This window comes from Corvus cornix, chromosome 7 (assembly GCF_000738735.6).
Source record: "Corvus cornix cornix isolate S_Up_H32 chromosome 7, ASM73873v5, whole genome shotgun sequence".
Taxonomy (NCBI): Eukaryota; Metazoa; Chordata; class Aves; order Passeriformes; family Corvidae; genus Corvus; species Corvus cornix.
The window spans coordinates 1,587,940-1,604,347 of NC_046337.1; the positions used below are offsets into that span (position 1 = coordinate 1,587,940).

At 46.9% G+C, this 16,408-nt stretch overlaps 2 protein-coding genes across 4 annotated transcripts; both read left to right on the top strand.

The window, feature by feature from the left end:
* Window positions 1–433: 433 nt before the first annotated feature.
* Window positions 434–10,036, top strand: NMI (N-myc and STAT interactor). 3 transcript variants are annotated; one of them, XM_039555449.1, is made up of 11 exons: window positions 434–806; window positions 919–1,042; window positions 1,885–1,959; window positions 3,270–3,347; window positions 3,630–3,776; window positions 4,793–4,900; window positions 5,375–5,543; window positions 6,013–6,119; window positions 6,224–6,416; window positions 7,024–7,130; window positions 8,335–10,036. In XM_039555449.1, the coding sequence occupies exons 3-11, from the start codon at window positions 1,891–1,893 to the stop codon at window positions 8,554–8,556; spliced, it is 1,200 nt and encodes a 399-aa protein (XP_039411383.1). In that variant the 5' UTR covers window positions 434–806; window positions 919–1,042; window positions 1,885–1,890; the 3' UTR covers window positions 8,557–10,036. The 3 variants fall into 3 exon arrangements, with proteins under 3 accessions (XP_039411383.1, XP_039411382.1, XP_039411384.1); XM_039555448.1 differs by having other exon boundaries at window positions 435–806; window positions 919–1,028; XM_039555450.1 differs by having other exon boundaries at window positions 437–806; window positions 919–1,028; window positions 4,793–4,891.
* Window positions 10,037–10,340: 304 nt separating this feature from the next.
* On the top strand, window positions 10,341–15,917 carry RBM43 (RNA binding motif protein 43). The gene is made up of 4 exons (XM_039555496.1): window positions 10,341–10,929; window positions 12,728–12,926; window positions 13,375–13,469; window positions 13,549–15,917. The coding sequence occupies exons 1-4, from the start codon at window positions 10,927–10,929 to the stop codon at window positions 14,266–14,268; spliced, it is 1,017 nt and encodes a 338-aa protein (XP_039411430.1). The 5' UTR covers window positions 10,341–10,926; the 3' UTR covers window positions 14,269–15,917.
* The last annotated feature ends 491 nt before the right edge of the window (window positions 15,918–16,408 follow it).

Consider the following 16,408-nt stretch of genomic DNA (forward strand, 5'->3'; position numbering starts at 1 on the left):
TTACTCTCCCTTGGATGAGAACCCAGTGCTTTCTCTTCCTCAAAATGATCACCACTGAAACCAAAGTGGGTTTATTTTTTCCAGACACCTCTTTAGAGGTCACATTTCAGTGACAAGCTGACACTCGGTTCTCCAGAATTCTTCTATACATTTATTTCTTGGAATGCGGCATCTCCACCCGCAAGGGCTCTTTCTATCGGGGATGCTTTTTGCCACAGAAGGAAACCATATTCCCTGTAATACAAACACATAATTCCAAGGAATTGCAAACAAATAAATACACGCACAAATTCAGCAGAATCCGCTTGAGGACGCCAAGTTTGTGTCACTGGATTTCCCAGACGAGCCCAGCCGGGACGGGCGGGCAGCGGCTCCGCCCTGAGGCGACAGCCGCCCTCACGCCGGCCCTGAGGGCTCTGCTCCAGCGCCTTCTCCCGACCCACCGCTCCCCGCCTCTTCCTGGGATTTCACAGTTTCCTCCACACTGGTGCCCGTGAGCCTCATCAAGGCTTAGCTAAGGGGTGGCAGGCCCGGCGCCTCCTCCCTCACGGCGCACGAATGCAGCGAGAAGCACCTGGCTGCCACGGCGGATCCCCCCGCGGCTCGCCGGGCGCGTGAGGGGGCCGGCAGGGCTGCGGCCCCTCCTCCGCAGCCGGGAAAGCGAAAGCGGAAGGCGAGCCCGGGAGCGCTCTGGAGGTGTCTGAGGAGCCGCCGGGAGCTGCGGGAGCCCCGGGCCGTGTCCCCAGCCTGTCGCCGGCCGTGTTCCCAGCCTGTCGCCGGCCGTGTCCGTCGGTCCCGCCCGGGAGGTGAGCGGTGAGGGACCCGCTCGGGTCCCCCGCGGCGGAGGAGGTGCGGATAAACCAAGGGAGGCTATTGTTCATTTATGCTTTCACTTTCATTTTTTTTTTTTTTTCCCAGGAAACTGTACAGAAGTCTCAGAGTTTTGGCTGCTTGATCCAAACCAGAAAGGGATTCCGGGATCCGTAAACTCGGTTTCAAGACTCTGAGTGAGTCGGGTCAGAACCAAGGTGAGGATTCCCAGGTGAGAGGGTCGGGAATTTGGGCTGCTCCTGCTGGGATCTCGTGGTCAGAGAGTGTCTGACCTGTTCCTTCTTATCTGCCTCCATAAAATGCTGTGGCAGCAGATTCCGGATTTTAAATTATTTGCTGTGTAAAAGTGTTTTCATTTGCGTTAAACAGGTTTCATAGAATCCCTGAATGATTTGGGTTGGAAGGAACCTTAAAACTCATCCAGTGCCACCCCTGCCATGGGCAGGGACACCTCCCACTATCCCAGGTTGTTCCAAGCCCCAATGCCCAGCCTGGCCTTGGGCACTGCCAGGGATCCAGGGGCAGCCCCAGCTGCTCTGGGCACCCTGTGCCAGGGCCTGCCCGCCCTCCCAGGGAACAATTCCTGCCCAATCTCCCATCCATCGCTGCCCTCTGCCAGTGGGAAGCCATTCCCTGTGTCCTGTCCCTCCATGCCTTGTCCCCAGTCCCTCTCCAGCTCTCCTGGAGCCCCTTTAGGCCCTGGAAGGGGCTCTGAGGTCCCCTTTTCTCCAGGCTCTCCAGCACAGAACATACAGGCTGTTCCCATGTGTGTAACAGCACAGAAGTAGCATAAAGGTAAACACAGAACTATCAGAACAGCAAAGTTGAGTTGTGCACAGCAGAATTCCTCACATCTGTCTCCAGCTTTTATTTCCTAGTAAGGAAGGAGGCTTCAGATATCCAATATCTATCACTTTTGCCTGTAAAATTGTACATTTATGTTTAAAAATTCTTGCAGTTCAGCACAGCTTCTGGTATTCCTGATACTGCGTTACATAAAAAACTCCCCAAACCATACACACAATTGTCTTTTTTTTTTTCCTGTTTCCTCAGGTTTCAATGGATTTTAACAGTCCCCCATCAATGGATTTTAACGGTCCCCCATCATCTCTACAAGACAATGGTTTTGTAAGCATTTCCTGATGTGCTGCCTGGCAGTAAAATCTGTATTTGACAGTTGTACCTCTGAATGAAGATTTGTGCTAGCACTGCTTCTGCTTGTCTCGCCTTCTTCCACCCTTTAATACTTGGGACATTCCTGTTTCCATAGGGAGAATCCCATTCCCAACACTCTGCATTAGAGATCCTCCTAGAGCTTCCTGTCCTGCCTCTCTTGCTCATCTGTCTTTGTGGAGCTTTTTTAGGGGAATTTCTCTTTTCCTGGGATTCAGCTCCAGCAGTGCACAAATGGTTTGGATGGGACTTTCCCATTTCTTATGTTTTCCTGGATATTTTTTCCCTTTTTTTCAGGTTGGAAACCGTTGTGTGAGACCATTTTTTTAGTAAAAAACAGGCATCCTTTTTCTTCCAGCTGTTGGCACGTGCATCCTTCTGCTTTCCTGCACTCAATCCCTGGAGTGAAGGAATATTTTTCCCATTTTAACTAAGACACAGATGGGTATTTCCCTGTTGCTTAATTTGAAACTGAAAGAAATACTTTATATTTTATTATTTTTAGGGAATACCCAGCCACTACCAAGGGAATTGACAAGATTATCTAATTCAGACCTTTTCCATGGATTATCTCATTCAGACCTTTTCCATGCCTAAGTTTCATGGTTCCCATTCAAGCTTTATGTAATCTTGAGTAAAAGGGAGGGAATGTTTCAGTGTCTTTGGATTTTTTCTTTTATTTTCTGCAGAATATTGCAGTCATAGAAACAAAACAGAACAAAGATTTTTCTGCCTCCTTGGGCTTTGTCCAGTTGTAGTTTCCCTGCCCTTGTGAAGTTCTGCCCTGAATTTCAACTCTGAAATGGTTCTTTTATCACCTTCCTTGATATTGCCTTTTATTATCCAATCTCCCCAAGCTTGGAAGCTCAAAATCCCATTTTCACTTTCTTTTTTTTTTTGTTGACACCTTGTCCTGGAGGAACTGCTGAGAAAGCACAGAGCTAAACATTTGTGGGTTTGAGGGGCTTAGTTCTGTGTGGAAGAACATGGGCACAACTTGATTTATTATTTAGCTAAATATTAGCCTGTAGATTTTAGCAGTTGGATAATTAGCAAATAATAATGGCTGGTCAGTAATTCACATTTTTGTGGATTTTTGTCCTGTCCAGCCATTAAAATAATTCAATGATTTCACCTAAGTGAATGAGTTTTTAAATTTTTTTCTAACTTTTTAATTTTTAAAAAACTTTTTTTGGAATTGTTTGGGGTGTCTCAGTTGTTGCCCAAGAGAGGAGAAAACCAATGTGTTCCTCTTCTGTCTGCAGACTATGGTACCCACTGATGCACTTGGGACATCCAAGGAAGAGATGGAAAGACTCAAGGAAGAGCCAGAGATGTGGAAGGCAAGTTCTGTAAAGCACATGGAACCATGGACACTTGCTGAAAGATAAGGATTAGTCCATCCTTCTAAAAGCAGATCAACTCCCCCACATTCATAACCCTTGTTCTCTGTTCTTCAATGCTTTGTGCTTGTGTTGCTCTCAGTGGGAACCACTCTTGTAAGTTTAATATTTACCCAAAGCGTTAAAAACCAATAAATGTGAAGGGCTTACTCAAGGTTTTGTTTGTTCCCGTAGAAATAAATTTTTTAAAAAATTTAAAGGCTGTTTCTTTTTGTGATCCAGAAAAGAGTTGAAGAGGCTGCAAAGGTAGAAGTTGACCTTCTTGTCTCCAAAGCAAGTGCTGATAGGGAGGATGCTAGAGCAGAGAAGAAGCTGACAGAGCTGAAGGAGCAAGAGGAGCAGCGTAAGAACAGCATTATCATCTTTGAGGTATGGAGAAGGCTGGCGGTGTTTGGGAGCTTGGGAAGGAGGAGTGGATTAGGAAAAAGGGAGGAATATTTCCAGTTTCAATGGCTTCACCAGTGTGCAGACGGTACTGGTAGAATGTTCCACACTTTGTTTTCTGCACTTTAGTGTTTCACGGGCAGGCAAAGAAACAGTGCAATTAAACCAAGTCTGTTTGGGGATGAAACCTGACAAAATCAGTCTTTCCCTTCCAAGATTCTCCCCTACAGATGAGTTCAGGTCTGTGTCATGTGGATAAAGCTCAGTGGGTTGATTCCACTGCTTTGCCAACTCCCTGTTCTGTGAGAGGTCACAGCACCCAAGGGATCCGCGTTTCTTAAGTGCCAGTGAGCTGGGCAAGAGCCAGGGCCTGTTTGAAGAGGGGTTTTCCTTCTAGAAGTGCTTGGTTCCAGAGCCCATTGGTTCATTCCCTCAATATTCCCTGTGCAGTAACAGGAGAAGGTTCCACGGGCTGCCAAGGAGGTGCTTTCAGTGAGGTTTGGTAAATCACTGATGAGAAATTATGGCTCAAGCTATTAAAATATAATTAACAGCTTAAATACACTCAGGTTGGGGAGAGATTTTCTGAAAGCTGATTTTGGTTCTTCAATCGTAAATGTTTGGATTTTATACCCAGGAAAGGTCATTATCAAATCAGGCTTTTGCCTTTGGCTGATGGGAACTGGTCTAAGAGGCTCCAGTGGTTGATGACTTTAAAGGAGCCACCTTCTAATTGTGGCTGGCTGGAGCTGACAACATCTGCTCTGTTTCCTTCTCATTCTGGCACATTCCCTGTCCAGGAAACCCTGGATTTAGTTACAGGGGCTTTGTGTCCCAGCAGGATCCATTGTTGTGGAGGAGTTCCGGAGCAGACAGGAGGAAGGAGAAGAACATGAAGAGGGAAGAGCAGCAGCATGGCAGAAACTGCCCAGATTCTGCTGAAATACATTTCTGTCTTTATTTAAGTGTTTAATTTTGCCTTTAATGTTTTTGCCCTGTAGCGGGAACTCTTTCTGTTAAACCGAGAAAACGCTGAGCTGAAGGAAGAGATTGAAAAGCTCAAGGAAGACCTGGAAGAATACAATGCCCAGGATAATCTGGTAAAGGAGGTGAAATATTTGGAAATTTGTCTTTTAGGAGGGCAGATTTTTATTTTCAGAGAATGTTTTGGGTTTGAAGTGACCTTAAATCTCATCTCATTCCAGCCCCAGGGACACCTTCCGCTATCCCAATTGTCCAGCCTGGCCTTGGATACTTCCAGGGATGGGGCAGCCACAGCTTCTCTGGGCAGCCTGAGTTTCAGCCCCACTGAATTTGTCCCTCCTAGACTGTTGGGGCCACTTGTTCAGCATTTGAACTTCTGCTCATTTCAATATAAAATAAACCTGAAAGTTTCAGTTTCTTATTTTCCCTGGCAAGACAATTTGAAGCAGGCTGAGGATATGGAAATAAATACAAGAGGTACTGAAAGCATGAGAGGAATGAAGAGAAGCAGAAATTTATTAAATGGTAGACACTGGAATAAAAAATATTCATAGCATTGGTAATTTTCAAGATTTCTTTTTCCTGTGTCAATTCTAAAGTTTGAGATTAAAAAGAAGGTGGCAGAAATGAAACTGAAGTTCACTCACCTGGAAGACATGAAGGATGATTGGGCAGATATGGACACTCACTGTGTTTTTGGGGCGGCTACAAAAATCCCCTTCAGACTCAATCAGAACCAGGCTCTGCTGACTTTTGAAGATGAAGAGGGTAGGATGTATATTTTAATGATAAAATTAATGTCTGATGTATTTCACCTGGTAGTGGTGTGGTTTTCACCCAAGGGTATTTTGAAAGGAATGGGAAAAATCTTGTGTTAATGTTTTATACAATAAAAGCATCTTTTGACAGCATGGAAGTTTTACTATTCCCACTCAAAATCTATTTCAATATATATTATTCATAATATATTTGTTATAGTTATTATTTTGTTAATATTTATTGTTCATTATTATTATTATAGATGCTAAGATATTTTGCCTGTTATTATATTTTGCCTATAACCACTGAGATTTTATGGAACTAGACATGCCTGAAGACATGGATGCTTGGGATCTGGTGACCTAATTATTATTTATTTCTCCTTTACTGATGCAAAAAGAGATTTTTTTAAGAGATTGGGGAATAGTTTTGGGTTTACAATGATTAAACAAAGCTTTTCATATCTGATTTCCCTCAGTTGCCCAGAGACTGACAAAGATGGGCAAGCACTCTGTGAACCTGGACAACAGAACAGCAAATGTGGGAGTGAGGCCTTTTGAACTTGAAATGGGATTCCAGTTTGAGGTAAACACCTAAAATATAAAAACACAGGTTCTTAAAAAGCTTTAGGTTCTTTTTTTTTTTTGGTATTTTCAGTCACAAAGTGCACAAAAATTTGGTATTTTTAGCTCCACGTCACTGTCTCTGGAAAGAAGATCAATGTTTCAAAAATACCTGAGCTTCCCATTCCTAAAGACTGGATGAGAGACAAACTTGAGCTGAATTTCTATAAAACTGAGCAAGGAGGAGGAGGAGAAATAGAAAATGTGACCTACAACAAGGAGTCTGGGACAGCTGTCATCACATTCCTCAAACCTGGAGGTAGAGTCTGGAATATTTTCTTACCCAAATTCAGGCCAAATTGTCCATCCAGGGTTCCATTCTGGGGTAACCACTGAGTGTTGCAAACTCTTCCCACGGGGAGTTCATGGATCCCTCAGCAGCTTTTCATTACATCCCTTTTTGAGCAAACATAACCTGCTCACAGTTCATGAGCTTTATTTCCTTCAGAACTTTTTCAAAAAACTTGGTTTTTTTTTTCCTTTGCATTGCCAGACACTCGTATTGGAAAGAGAAAATCAGGAAAATGTGTTTGATTTCAGCTCCTGTTGCACGACAATGAAGTTGGACAGGCATTCCTGTTGCCCAGCTGGCTGGAATTCCATGATCAGTGGAGCCACATCCACTTAGAGCAGCTGCTTTCGATTTATTTCAGAAGCTTTTGTGGGCATTTAATGATTTTGCTCTTTTTTCTGGGAGTGCCACAGAAATTTTTTGCAGAATGCACATGAAGAATCTACAAGTGTGCCATCCTACGTTAGCTTCTACATCCAGAAAGATGAGTCTGGTCTTTGAAATGTTCATCAAATACTGTTTAAATTATATAAAATAATTAACTCTTTTTTTTTTTCCTCGTTCTCCATTGCAGCAAGTAACAACTTTTTGGGATGTACTAAATACCCTTTCTATGCAGAGGGAAGGTGCTTCAAGCTTTCTGTCTCCCCAAATTTTGATTTTCACTTCAGAAATTTTCAGGTAAAAGAATCCACTCCAGGCTGATAGAGCACAGATAAGGGGGAAATAGGAGAATGGGCAGACTTTTCAGTCCTGAGCCCTGCAGAGGCTTTTGTGTGAACTTAACAGCAAGTGTGAGTGTGAAATAGGCTGATGAGCTCATGTGCTGCAGTGTGAAAGCTGTAATTTATTTTCCAAGGGTGTGCTTGTCTTTCCTTGATGGAATTACCTCAGCACTCCCCACGTGCCTGTGTTGGACAGGAGGGAGCTGTTGGGGAAGGAGGTTGAGCACAGAGTTCTCCAAGTCACAAAGCTCTGTCAGGCTGACCCCTAAGCAGGATCCCAGAGACCCTGCAAACGAAACATTTGCTCATTCATTCATTGATTTCATTCCTTCGTTCAGCCCAAATACTGACTCTGTCACACACAGCTTGCTCATCATATTCTGCCTCCAGTTGTCTGCTGCTTTATGAACAGATGGTAATCGAGTCAGTATTGTGTATATAATCAGGCCTTTGTAATTAAGGCATGGGCTGGAGCGTGTGCAGGACACCCAGCAGGAGTCCCTGCAGGTGTGGGGCGTGTCCTGGCAGGGATTTTTATGGAGTGGTGCTGTCTGGAGCCATGGGAGATCCCCACATTCAGTGTGTGGGTGCATTAAAGAGTGCAGGACGCACCAGTTAAGGAATCCAGATGCACTGGGCTCAGAATCGTGGAATCACATGAGCTGGGAGGGATTTACAGGATCATCCAGTCCAGCTCCTGGCCCTGCACAGACACCCCGACAGTCCCACCCTGGGCATCCCTGGCAGTGTTGTCCCAATGCTCCTGGAGCTCTGGCAGCCTCAGGGCCGTGCCCATTCCCTGGGGAGCCTGGGCAGTGCCCAGCACCCTCTGGGGGAAGAACCTTTCCCTGAAATCCAACCTAAATCTGCCGTGGGACAGCTTCAGATGCTCTTCCTCTGCTCCCAGAAGGCAGAGATTGCAGCTGTCCCTTGGGATGAGTCTCCCCTCACTCTCCTCCAACAAACCAAGTGCCCTCAGCTGCTCCTCCATGGCCCCTCCAGACCTTTCATAGTAGTGCTATTTCCAGTGAAATTTCCACTGTCTAAAGCCTTAACCTTATCAAAGATCCCAGCCATACCTGAGCAAGGAATTCCCATCTCTCTCAGTTCCTTTGAATGCACAGCTGCTGTATAATCCAAGTGTGTTCTTTCCTCCACAGCCGTACTGTGGGGTTTCCAAGAAGACCATTCTGCTGAAAGGAATCCCAGAGGTGGAAGAGGATGAAGAAAGTGTGCAGGACATGATTGAAATCCACTTCCAAAAGCCGAGTAACGGAGGGGGGGAGATAGAGAAAATCAAATACATCTCCAAAGGAGCAGCCTATGTTTGTTTTGAGGAGGATACTGGGAATGCCACCGTGGAAATCACAGGGAACTCGTGAAGTTCTGAGGTTTTGTTCCTCAGAGGCACAGCAATTTCTGTAGATATTGTGCTCTAACGTTCTGAAATTTATGTGTACAGGAGGAATTCCTGCCTTTGATTTGTCTCATGGCAGTGACTTTGCACGGAAAGTCAGCAAAACTCCCCACTTGTGTTCCAGGTTAAAGGCACAGACAAAGCCTTCAGCAGCCCTTGAAACATCATCTAAGATTTTCTGCAACTTTGCATATTTTATATCGTGCAGATTTTTAAATACTCCAGAGTGGGATGAGTGTATTATTTCTTACATTTTGGATACAAAAGCCACATCTAATCCCAATCCAAAGCCTCCTCACAGTCCTGCTTTGTTGAAGTGCCAGAGCTTCAGAAGGTGGCTCTGACACAGCTCCAGTCCTGCTGAGGTTGCTGAGTGCCACCAAACTCAAATACCTGAAAGAATCCTGTAATTTCATAAACCCCACATTATCAAATCAGTGATAGAATTAAAACAGAAAATGGGAGATGCAAACCCAAGAAATTGCACTTAAAGAGATGCCATGGCATTTGCTGCCTTTAGCTGTTGAGCTTCTCCCTGTTCATAGCCTGCTTTATTGTTTGGTTTTAATATTTGTTTCTGCAATTAAATTTTTCCTCATTTTTGTTCATGATTTTGGTTATTTTAAACTATTGCAGTCAAGGATTGAGCTGCTGCTGTATCTGGTTTTGTAACAATGCTGGGGGAACAGCCCTGAGGGATCTGGTGATCCCCAGGCTGCTGCTGGGAGGGCTTTGACAGAGTTACTTTCCAAGGAGAAATGTTTTTCCCTTTCTGCTGTCATCCTTGGAAAATAAATCCTTTGCTGACTTTGCACTTTTGCCACCCTTGGGGGCTGAAGTGGTTTGGCCCCAACAATTTTAACTCCAAACTAACATGAGCCTGAAATGAAAATAATTTATTTTCAGGGTATTTGACATCTTGATACGAAGAAAAAGGACAGTGCACTGAGAAGAGCATTGCACTAATACCTCAGGGTTTATTTTTCCAGACAAACTGGTAATTGCCAATGGATAAAAGTTGAATATGGAAAATTAAAATGCTGCAAACACCACAGTTTATTTGGAATTTGCTGCTGAGTGAGATCTGTGTGACTGTAGCACCTCTCACTGTTTAGGGCATGCAAAGGCATGGATTGATTACCTGACCATTGTGGAATAATAATAATTAATTCAAACAAAGTAATACTGAAGAATTTATGGACATTGTGCACTTTTGCACTCTCAGAAACTTGGTAAGACCAGACAGCCTAAAAAGAAAGGGGGGAAAACCTGAAAAAGGTAAAAAATGTCATGAACTTCAATTGTACCTCACTGGTAAATATTGAGAAGTAAATCCTTAAAAAGGAAAAAGCTTAAAATTCTCATGAAGTGTCACAGTGTATGGGAGCAGTGAGAAGCTGCAAGTTTTAAAGCACAGAAAATAAATCAGATTTTTACATTTTAAAGACGATGTCTGTAGGTGTCTTGCTTTCATCCCTGATGAATTGTGGCTTGTGATGATTACCCTGTTAAATTTTAAAGCAGCAGTGGTGCTTTAAAGGCTGGAGACTGGTTTTAATGATGAAAAATAAGAATACAGTGTCGCTGATGCTTCTATAAATGTCAATATCCTTTTTCCTCCCCACTGGGCTGACTTTCTCTCGGGCTGGGAGGGTTTTATACCCACGTTACACATTACATGGACATTTCCCAGCTGCAGCTTTCACCCGAACATCGGTGTTGAATCAAACCTGGGGCTGTTTGGGGCCACGGGAGCTGTGCAAGCGCAGCCTCTGGGGTGCCATGGGTGTGCTCTGCCATGCGTGTCCCCGTCCGTGGGGGATATTGGGAAGGAATTCCTCGCTGGGAGGGAGGTGAGGCCCTGGCACAGGGTGCCCAGAGAAGCTGTGGCTGCCCGTGGATTCCTGGAAGTGTTCCCTGTTCCCTGCGTGTCCCTCTCCATGCATGTCCCTATCCCTGCGTGTCCCTGTCCATGTAATTCCCTCTCCATGCATGTCCCTATCCCTGCGTGTCCCTCTCCATGTAATTCCCTCTCCATGTATACCCGTTCCCTGCATGTTCCGTGTTCCCGTGTCCGTTCCCGGCCGCCGCAGTTCCCGGCGGGAAGGGCGGGCCCGTGTCCCTGCAGGGCTGGAGGCGCCCGGAGGGGCGGTCCCGCCGCTTCCCCCGCTCTTTCACTTTCGTTTCCCCGCCGCTCCCGCCCGCTCTCGGCCCATCCCGGTGGGATCCTCGGACCGGTGGGATCGCCGTCCCAGCGGGATCCCCATCCCAGCGGGATCCCCATCCCAGCCGGATCCCCTTCCCAGCGGGATCCCGTCCCGTTGGAGCGGCGGCCATGGCAAGTGCCGGGGCGCGGGGGGAGCGGGGGCCGCGCACCGCGAGGGACAGGGCCGGGAGGAGCTGGGGGGGAAAGCGCCGGGAAAAGGTGGGAAGGGAGCTGGAGAGAGACTTGGGACAAGGGCTGGAGGGACAGGACACAGCGAATGGTTCCCACTGCCAGAGGGCCGTGTTAGATGGGATACTGGGAAGGAATTCCTGCCTGGGAGGGTGGGCAGGCCCTGGAATGGAATTCCCAGAGCAGCAGTGGCTGTGCCATCCCTGGCAGTGTCCAAGGCCAGGTTGGAGCAGCCTGGAATTGTGGAAGGTGTCCCTGCCCGTGGCAGGGGTGGCACTGGTTGGGCTTTAAGATCCCTCCCAAGCGAAACCAGTGTGGGATTTGCCGGGAAGCCCCAGCAGGACCCCGTTGCCACCGGTGACGGGCAGACAGAGCCGCTGCCCCGTCCGTCCCTGCCGCCCGTCCCCGCGGCCCCTCCCGCAGCGCCCATCGCTGCCTGGGAACAGCTGCTCGGCACAGACGCGTCTCGGGAGTGATTCAGCACAAACTGTGTGTTTGTGGGGTTTTTTTTTTTTTTCCCTAACCCCACTAGCAGGCCCGAGTGTTGCTCCCAAACACCAGCTGGGAAGGTGTGAGGGCTGTCTGGCAGCTGAGCGCTCCGGCTGTGCCAGGCGTGAGAAAATCCCGCCTGCATCTTGGAAGCGCCCTGTTTGTATTCCCTCCGTGCTGCCTCATTAGAGCGGGGACTTGCTCTCACACGAGCTTCGCCACCAGGATAATTGGCTAGTGTAATTAATTAAAGCTCCTGGCTCTCGAAATTTGATGGGGGATAAAAGGAGGTTGCAGAGCCTCGCTGGGTTTGTCTCCAGAGCCGTGGTGGTCCCCAGGATTTTGGACAGACATCACTCCCTCAGCAGCACATTCTGCTTTGGAACTGGAGCTGGGATTGTGCTTTAGGCAGCCCAGGCCCAGAAAAACAACTTCAGAGAAGTTTAAAGAATTCAGATGGAGTGACTGACCTCAGGCACAGTCCCATGAACGCTGCCATGCAGACAAACAAATTTATCTCCTTTCTTCCAAAAAGTCAACGAGCTGTTACTAAATTTAGTCAATGTTCCACAATTTGCAGTGATTTTGCTGTGGTATTCCCAGTGAAATGTTACTGTTCATGTCCGTGTAATAAGAATGGAAGGAAAATCTGCTCTTCCTAACAAGACATGGATGCAAATCCTATTTGGGATGGGGTTTCTGATTGCTGCTGGGGCTTTGGCTCTGATGGAAATCATGTGTGTGGTTGGTTGTTTCATGCACTGCGAGTCTGGGCTGGCTGGGATTATGTTCTCCCAATTTAACAAGGTTATCCATGTAATAAATGGAGAAAGCTGAGTCAGAACACAGCCTGAGATCCTGGGTCTCCTGGATTTAACAAGGAATCTGCCCCTTCCACTCTGCAAGGAGTCCTTGCTGAGCACCACATGCAGTTACAATTTTTCATTCTCTTCTAAATTATCAGTGGGACGCTGGACCTTCCAGTTGAGAAACTTAAATTCAGTGCTCGTTTTTATTGCTTTAAGAAGATACTGAGAGGGCGTAAATGGCATTTAAAGCCATTTTTTTAGTGCACGGTAATGTAGGTGCCTGAGGCAGCCTGGCATGCACTGAGATCTGATTCAGCAGGATTAATTAACTCCTGAATGCACATTGCAAAGGGAATGGGAGTCTCTCCAGGGATGGGAATCTGGGAGATCCCTGCGGGGGTCTCCCGGACTCCCTGCATTTACCATGTGCCATCTCTGCACAGGCCACGGGCCAAGCTGCCAGATCCACGAGGACAATTGTCATTGCTGGTGTCCCAGCTGGCCTCCTGCAGGATGATGTCATGGCTGACATCCTCACCATCCACTTCCAAATGTCGAGGAATAACGGCGGGGACGTGGAAGAGGTCACGTATCCCACACGGAACAAAGGAGTTGCCTACGTAACTTTTGAAGATCAAGAAGGTATTTAAAGTAATGTATTAAAGCACAGCCATCCCCCAAAGAATGAGCCCTAGAATGCTGATCCCAAGCCAAATGATTTTAAATTGGGATTTTATAGAACTGGGAGACTGAAGCCTCTCTGGTAATCAGGCTGAGGTTCAGGGTTTTATTCCTGCTCGTTGCAGTAATGGCTCACTCGTCATGCAAAGCATTATGTTTGTTTTGCAGGAATAAATTTATACCATGAATAACGTATTCTTTTTGTAGCCAGGCTTTGGGGAATTAATCTCTGCCCATTAATGTGCTGAGGAGACAGGCTCCTGTCTCTCCGAGCAATTTGGAGCAATACATAAAATATTAGCTGAGAGTATTGAGCGGCCTGCCTGTGGGTTTGGTTGCATGAAGGGTTCCAGCGGGCTGGAGGTGACTATTTCACTGCTCAACAAGTGAATCTGGGTTTGTTTTTCAGTTGTGGAGAGTGTTCTGAAGAAGGATCAGCATCTCCTGCAGGACAAGAGGCTGCCCAGGCACTACCCCCTGACAGTGACCCGCTACTGCAACAACGTGAGCTCCTCCCTAATTCATCTAATTGTGCTTAATGCCTAATTAACCACTCCTTAACTTCTCCAATTCAAAATTCCAGGCCTTCCTCTCCGTCACATCCATCCTCAACGTGGCTGTTTTCAGAGATCACTTTGTTTTAGAAGATCTGGTGGAAGAAATGAAAAAGCAGAGCCCGGCTTTGAGCTTCGGGCCTTTGCAGCCCGACGGGCAAATTGCTGTGCAAGGACCCTTCCCAGCCCTCCGAGTGCTGAGAGAATTCCTCCTGTTAAAGGCAGAATCCCTCTCAGAGGAGGACAAAAGAGAGGGGAAATCCCGTCAGAGACTGAGGAGGAAGGTGCAGGAGCACAGAGGTGCCACAGAGACAAGGAGCTCTGCTCAGGATGCACACAGGGAAAAACAGGTGGTGGTTCTGGACACGGATATCTATCACTACATGAGGCACTTCCTTCCCAAAACATTCCAGGCAAATGATGTTGTCATTTCTGGTGTCACTGATGGTGACATCACCACAGTGTGCATTGAGAGTGCTGGGAGGAAGGCTGGCGCTGCACACGGGTTAAGGGTCAAGAAAATAATTGAAAACTACTCCGTAGAACTCCAGGAGATTTTACGTAAGGAAAGGCTCTGCTTCAAGGAGCACAGCAGAGGGGAGAAGCTGAGGTACAAACGGCTCTGTGAAAGACTAAAACCCCGTTACCCTAAAGTTCTGATCATTCCTTATGACACCCACATTGATGTTGTGGGAACTTCTGCAGATATTTTCGAGTTTACAGAGCAAGTGAGGAGTCACTCCAGGTAGGAAAGAGTGTTCCTGTGGTTTGTGTTCTCGATTTCTCACCCGGACTGTGCCTGTGGCCCTGTGGCCCTGCAGCTCTCCCTCTCTGTCACTGGGGTGTCACCTTGTCCCTCTCACAGGCTGGGAACTCTGCACGGGAGGGTGACCAAGCCTGGCCCCCAAACACCAAATTAAGGTCAGAACAAGAAAAGAATGATCTCTGCACTTAGGGAGCAAAGAATTTAAACCTCTTCTGTCCAGAAACAACCACATTTTCCTTTTGATCCCTCAGTGCACTCTCATCCCACCTTGCTCATCACCACCATGATGAGAAAAGAGATTACTTTTTTTTTCCAGCTGGGTGGGCCAACCTTGTAGGAAACACTGGAGGGAAGTTCTGTGTGAAGTTATGTGAGGAGGTGACCACAGCAGGCAGGAACAGGGACCTTTCCTGTGGCCTTTATCTGCACAGGGATCTTCTCACCCTGGAGGTGCACAGAGGAGAGCAGAGCTGTGACACTTGGCACAACAAACTGCACACGAAATGGACAGGCTTGGGAAAGCCCCAAGGAGATGGCACTGGAAATTCTTCCCTGTAGGAAACAGGCAGGTTTGTTTGCATAGGAACAATAATGGGGTTTTTTTTCCAGTTGGAAAGGCTTCTGCAGCATCTCTTGACAGCACTTTATTTAGACATGAAGGTACATCCAGAAGTTTGATAGGAAAATTTGGGGGCATTCAGACTTTGCAATCAGATTCTTTTTATGCAAATCCGTTTCTGTATCCACTACAAGGGCACAAAGGGGGTTTTTTGAAACCGATTTAGAAAATAGCTTTTATTTTGTGGTATCAGTGTGTTTAGGATAATTTGTCAAAACACAGAGCACCGACTCTTTTGTCTGATGTGCAGGGAAAGTTTTAGGGGTTTGTGCCATTGAAGAAAGGAGTTGTACAAAACATTTGTGCTGTTCTAACCAAATCCCAGGTTTTTGGTTGGAAGCCCAAACCTGAAGCCCAAGAAATGCTTGAGGCATTTTCTTGTCACCACTGATTATCCATTGCAATTAGGCCAATGAAAGATGTTAAAGCAGTGCATGAAAAACGACTGTCAAAGCAGCAGGCTGATGAGCTTAAGTGCTTTGCTGAACCAGGAGGAGAGGAGTAGTATTTAAAGATTTCATCCTTTCCAAGTTCCCCTGTGCACTGCAGGCTCTCCAAGGGGGTCAGAGATGGGGGGGGAGAAGATGGATGCTCTGGAAAACTCCCCCTGGAGCTGTTTAGGGTCATCCCCGCAGAACTCAAGCAGAGATGGGAAGATTTTTAACCTTGTCAAAGAGAAAATCCTCTATGAGGGATAATCCTGTAATGAAATTAGTGCTGTTTTCCGGTGTCCACGTTGCGCTGCTCATCTTTTTTCCAAAGAGCCTAATTTTTTTTTCTGATTCAGAGCTTTGGTATTTCCTATTTGCTGGACTGGCAAACCAGTGGCACTGGTGTTTGTGTGAACCCTGACTGGTTGCTGCTGGCTGAGGCTGGGTTTTGAGGCAATTTTGGCAGCAGCACTTCAGGTGTCCTTCAGCTCTGGTTTGCTGCCAAACAACTCCTTCTTACCCAACGATTTGCAGTCACAACCTTGAAATCACAGCTGAATAAAATGTTCTCGTTGAATCCTGGCTCAGCTGTAGCAGCTCCTCTTCGCATTCCCTCTGCCCCCATGTCCTTGGCACCCCTTCAGCATTATCCCATTGTTCCTGTGGCTCTCCCATCTGCCGCTCTCATTCCCAGGATGTCGCTTCTGGAGACAAAAAGAGCTTTGCCTCGGCTGTTTTGTTTGTGGAGTGCCTCGTAAAGAGGCATCTGGGGGGTGTGGGTGGGGAAAGAGGAGCTATTGTGCTCCGGGGCTGCTTTTCCAGGTTGGATTTGGCTGGGAACGCCCCACCTTTGGCACCTGGGATGGATCCAGGGCAGGGAGGCGGAGAGGGGTCGAGGTTTCTGTGGCAGGAACAAAGCTGTGACCCAGCACAGCCCAGTGTGTGCTGGGAAAACACAAACAGAATAACGTCACCAAGTGAAGCACATATTCCTTCCCTCAGCATGCAGATTCCATAGATATTGGATGGAATATCCATGGAATAATCCAATGGATATTTAGCTAAAACCCCTC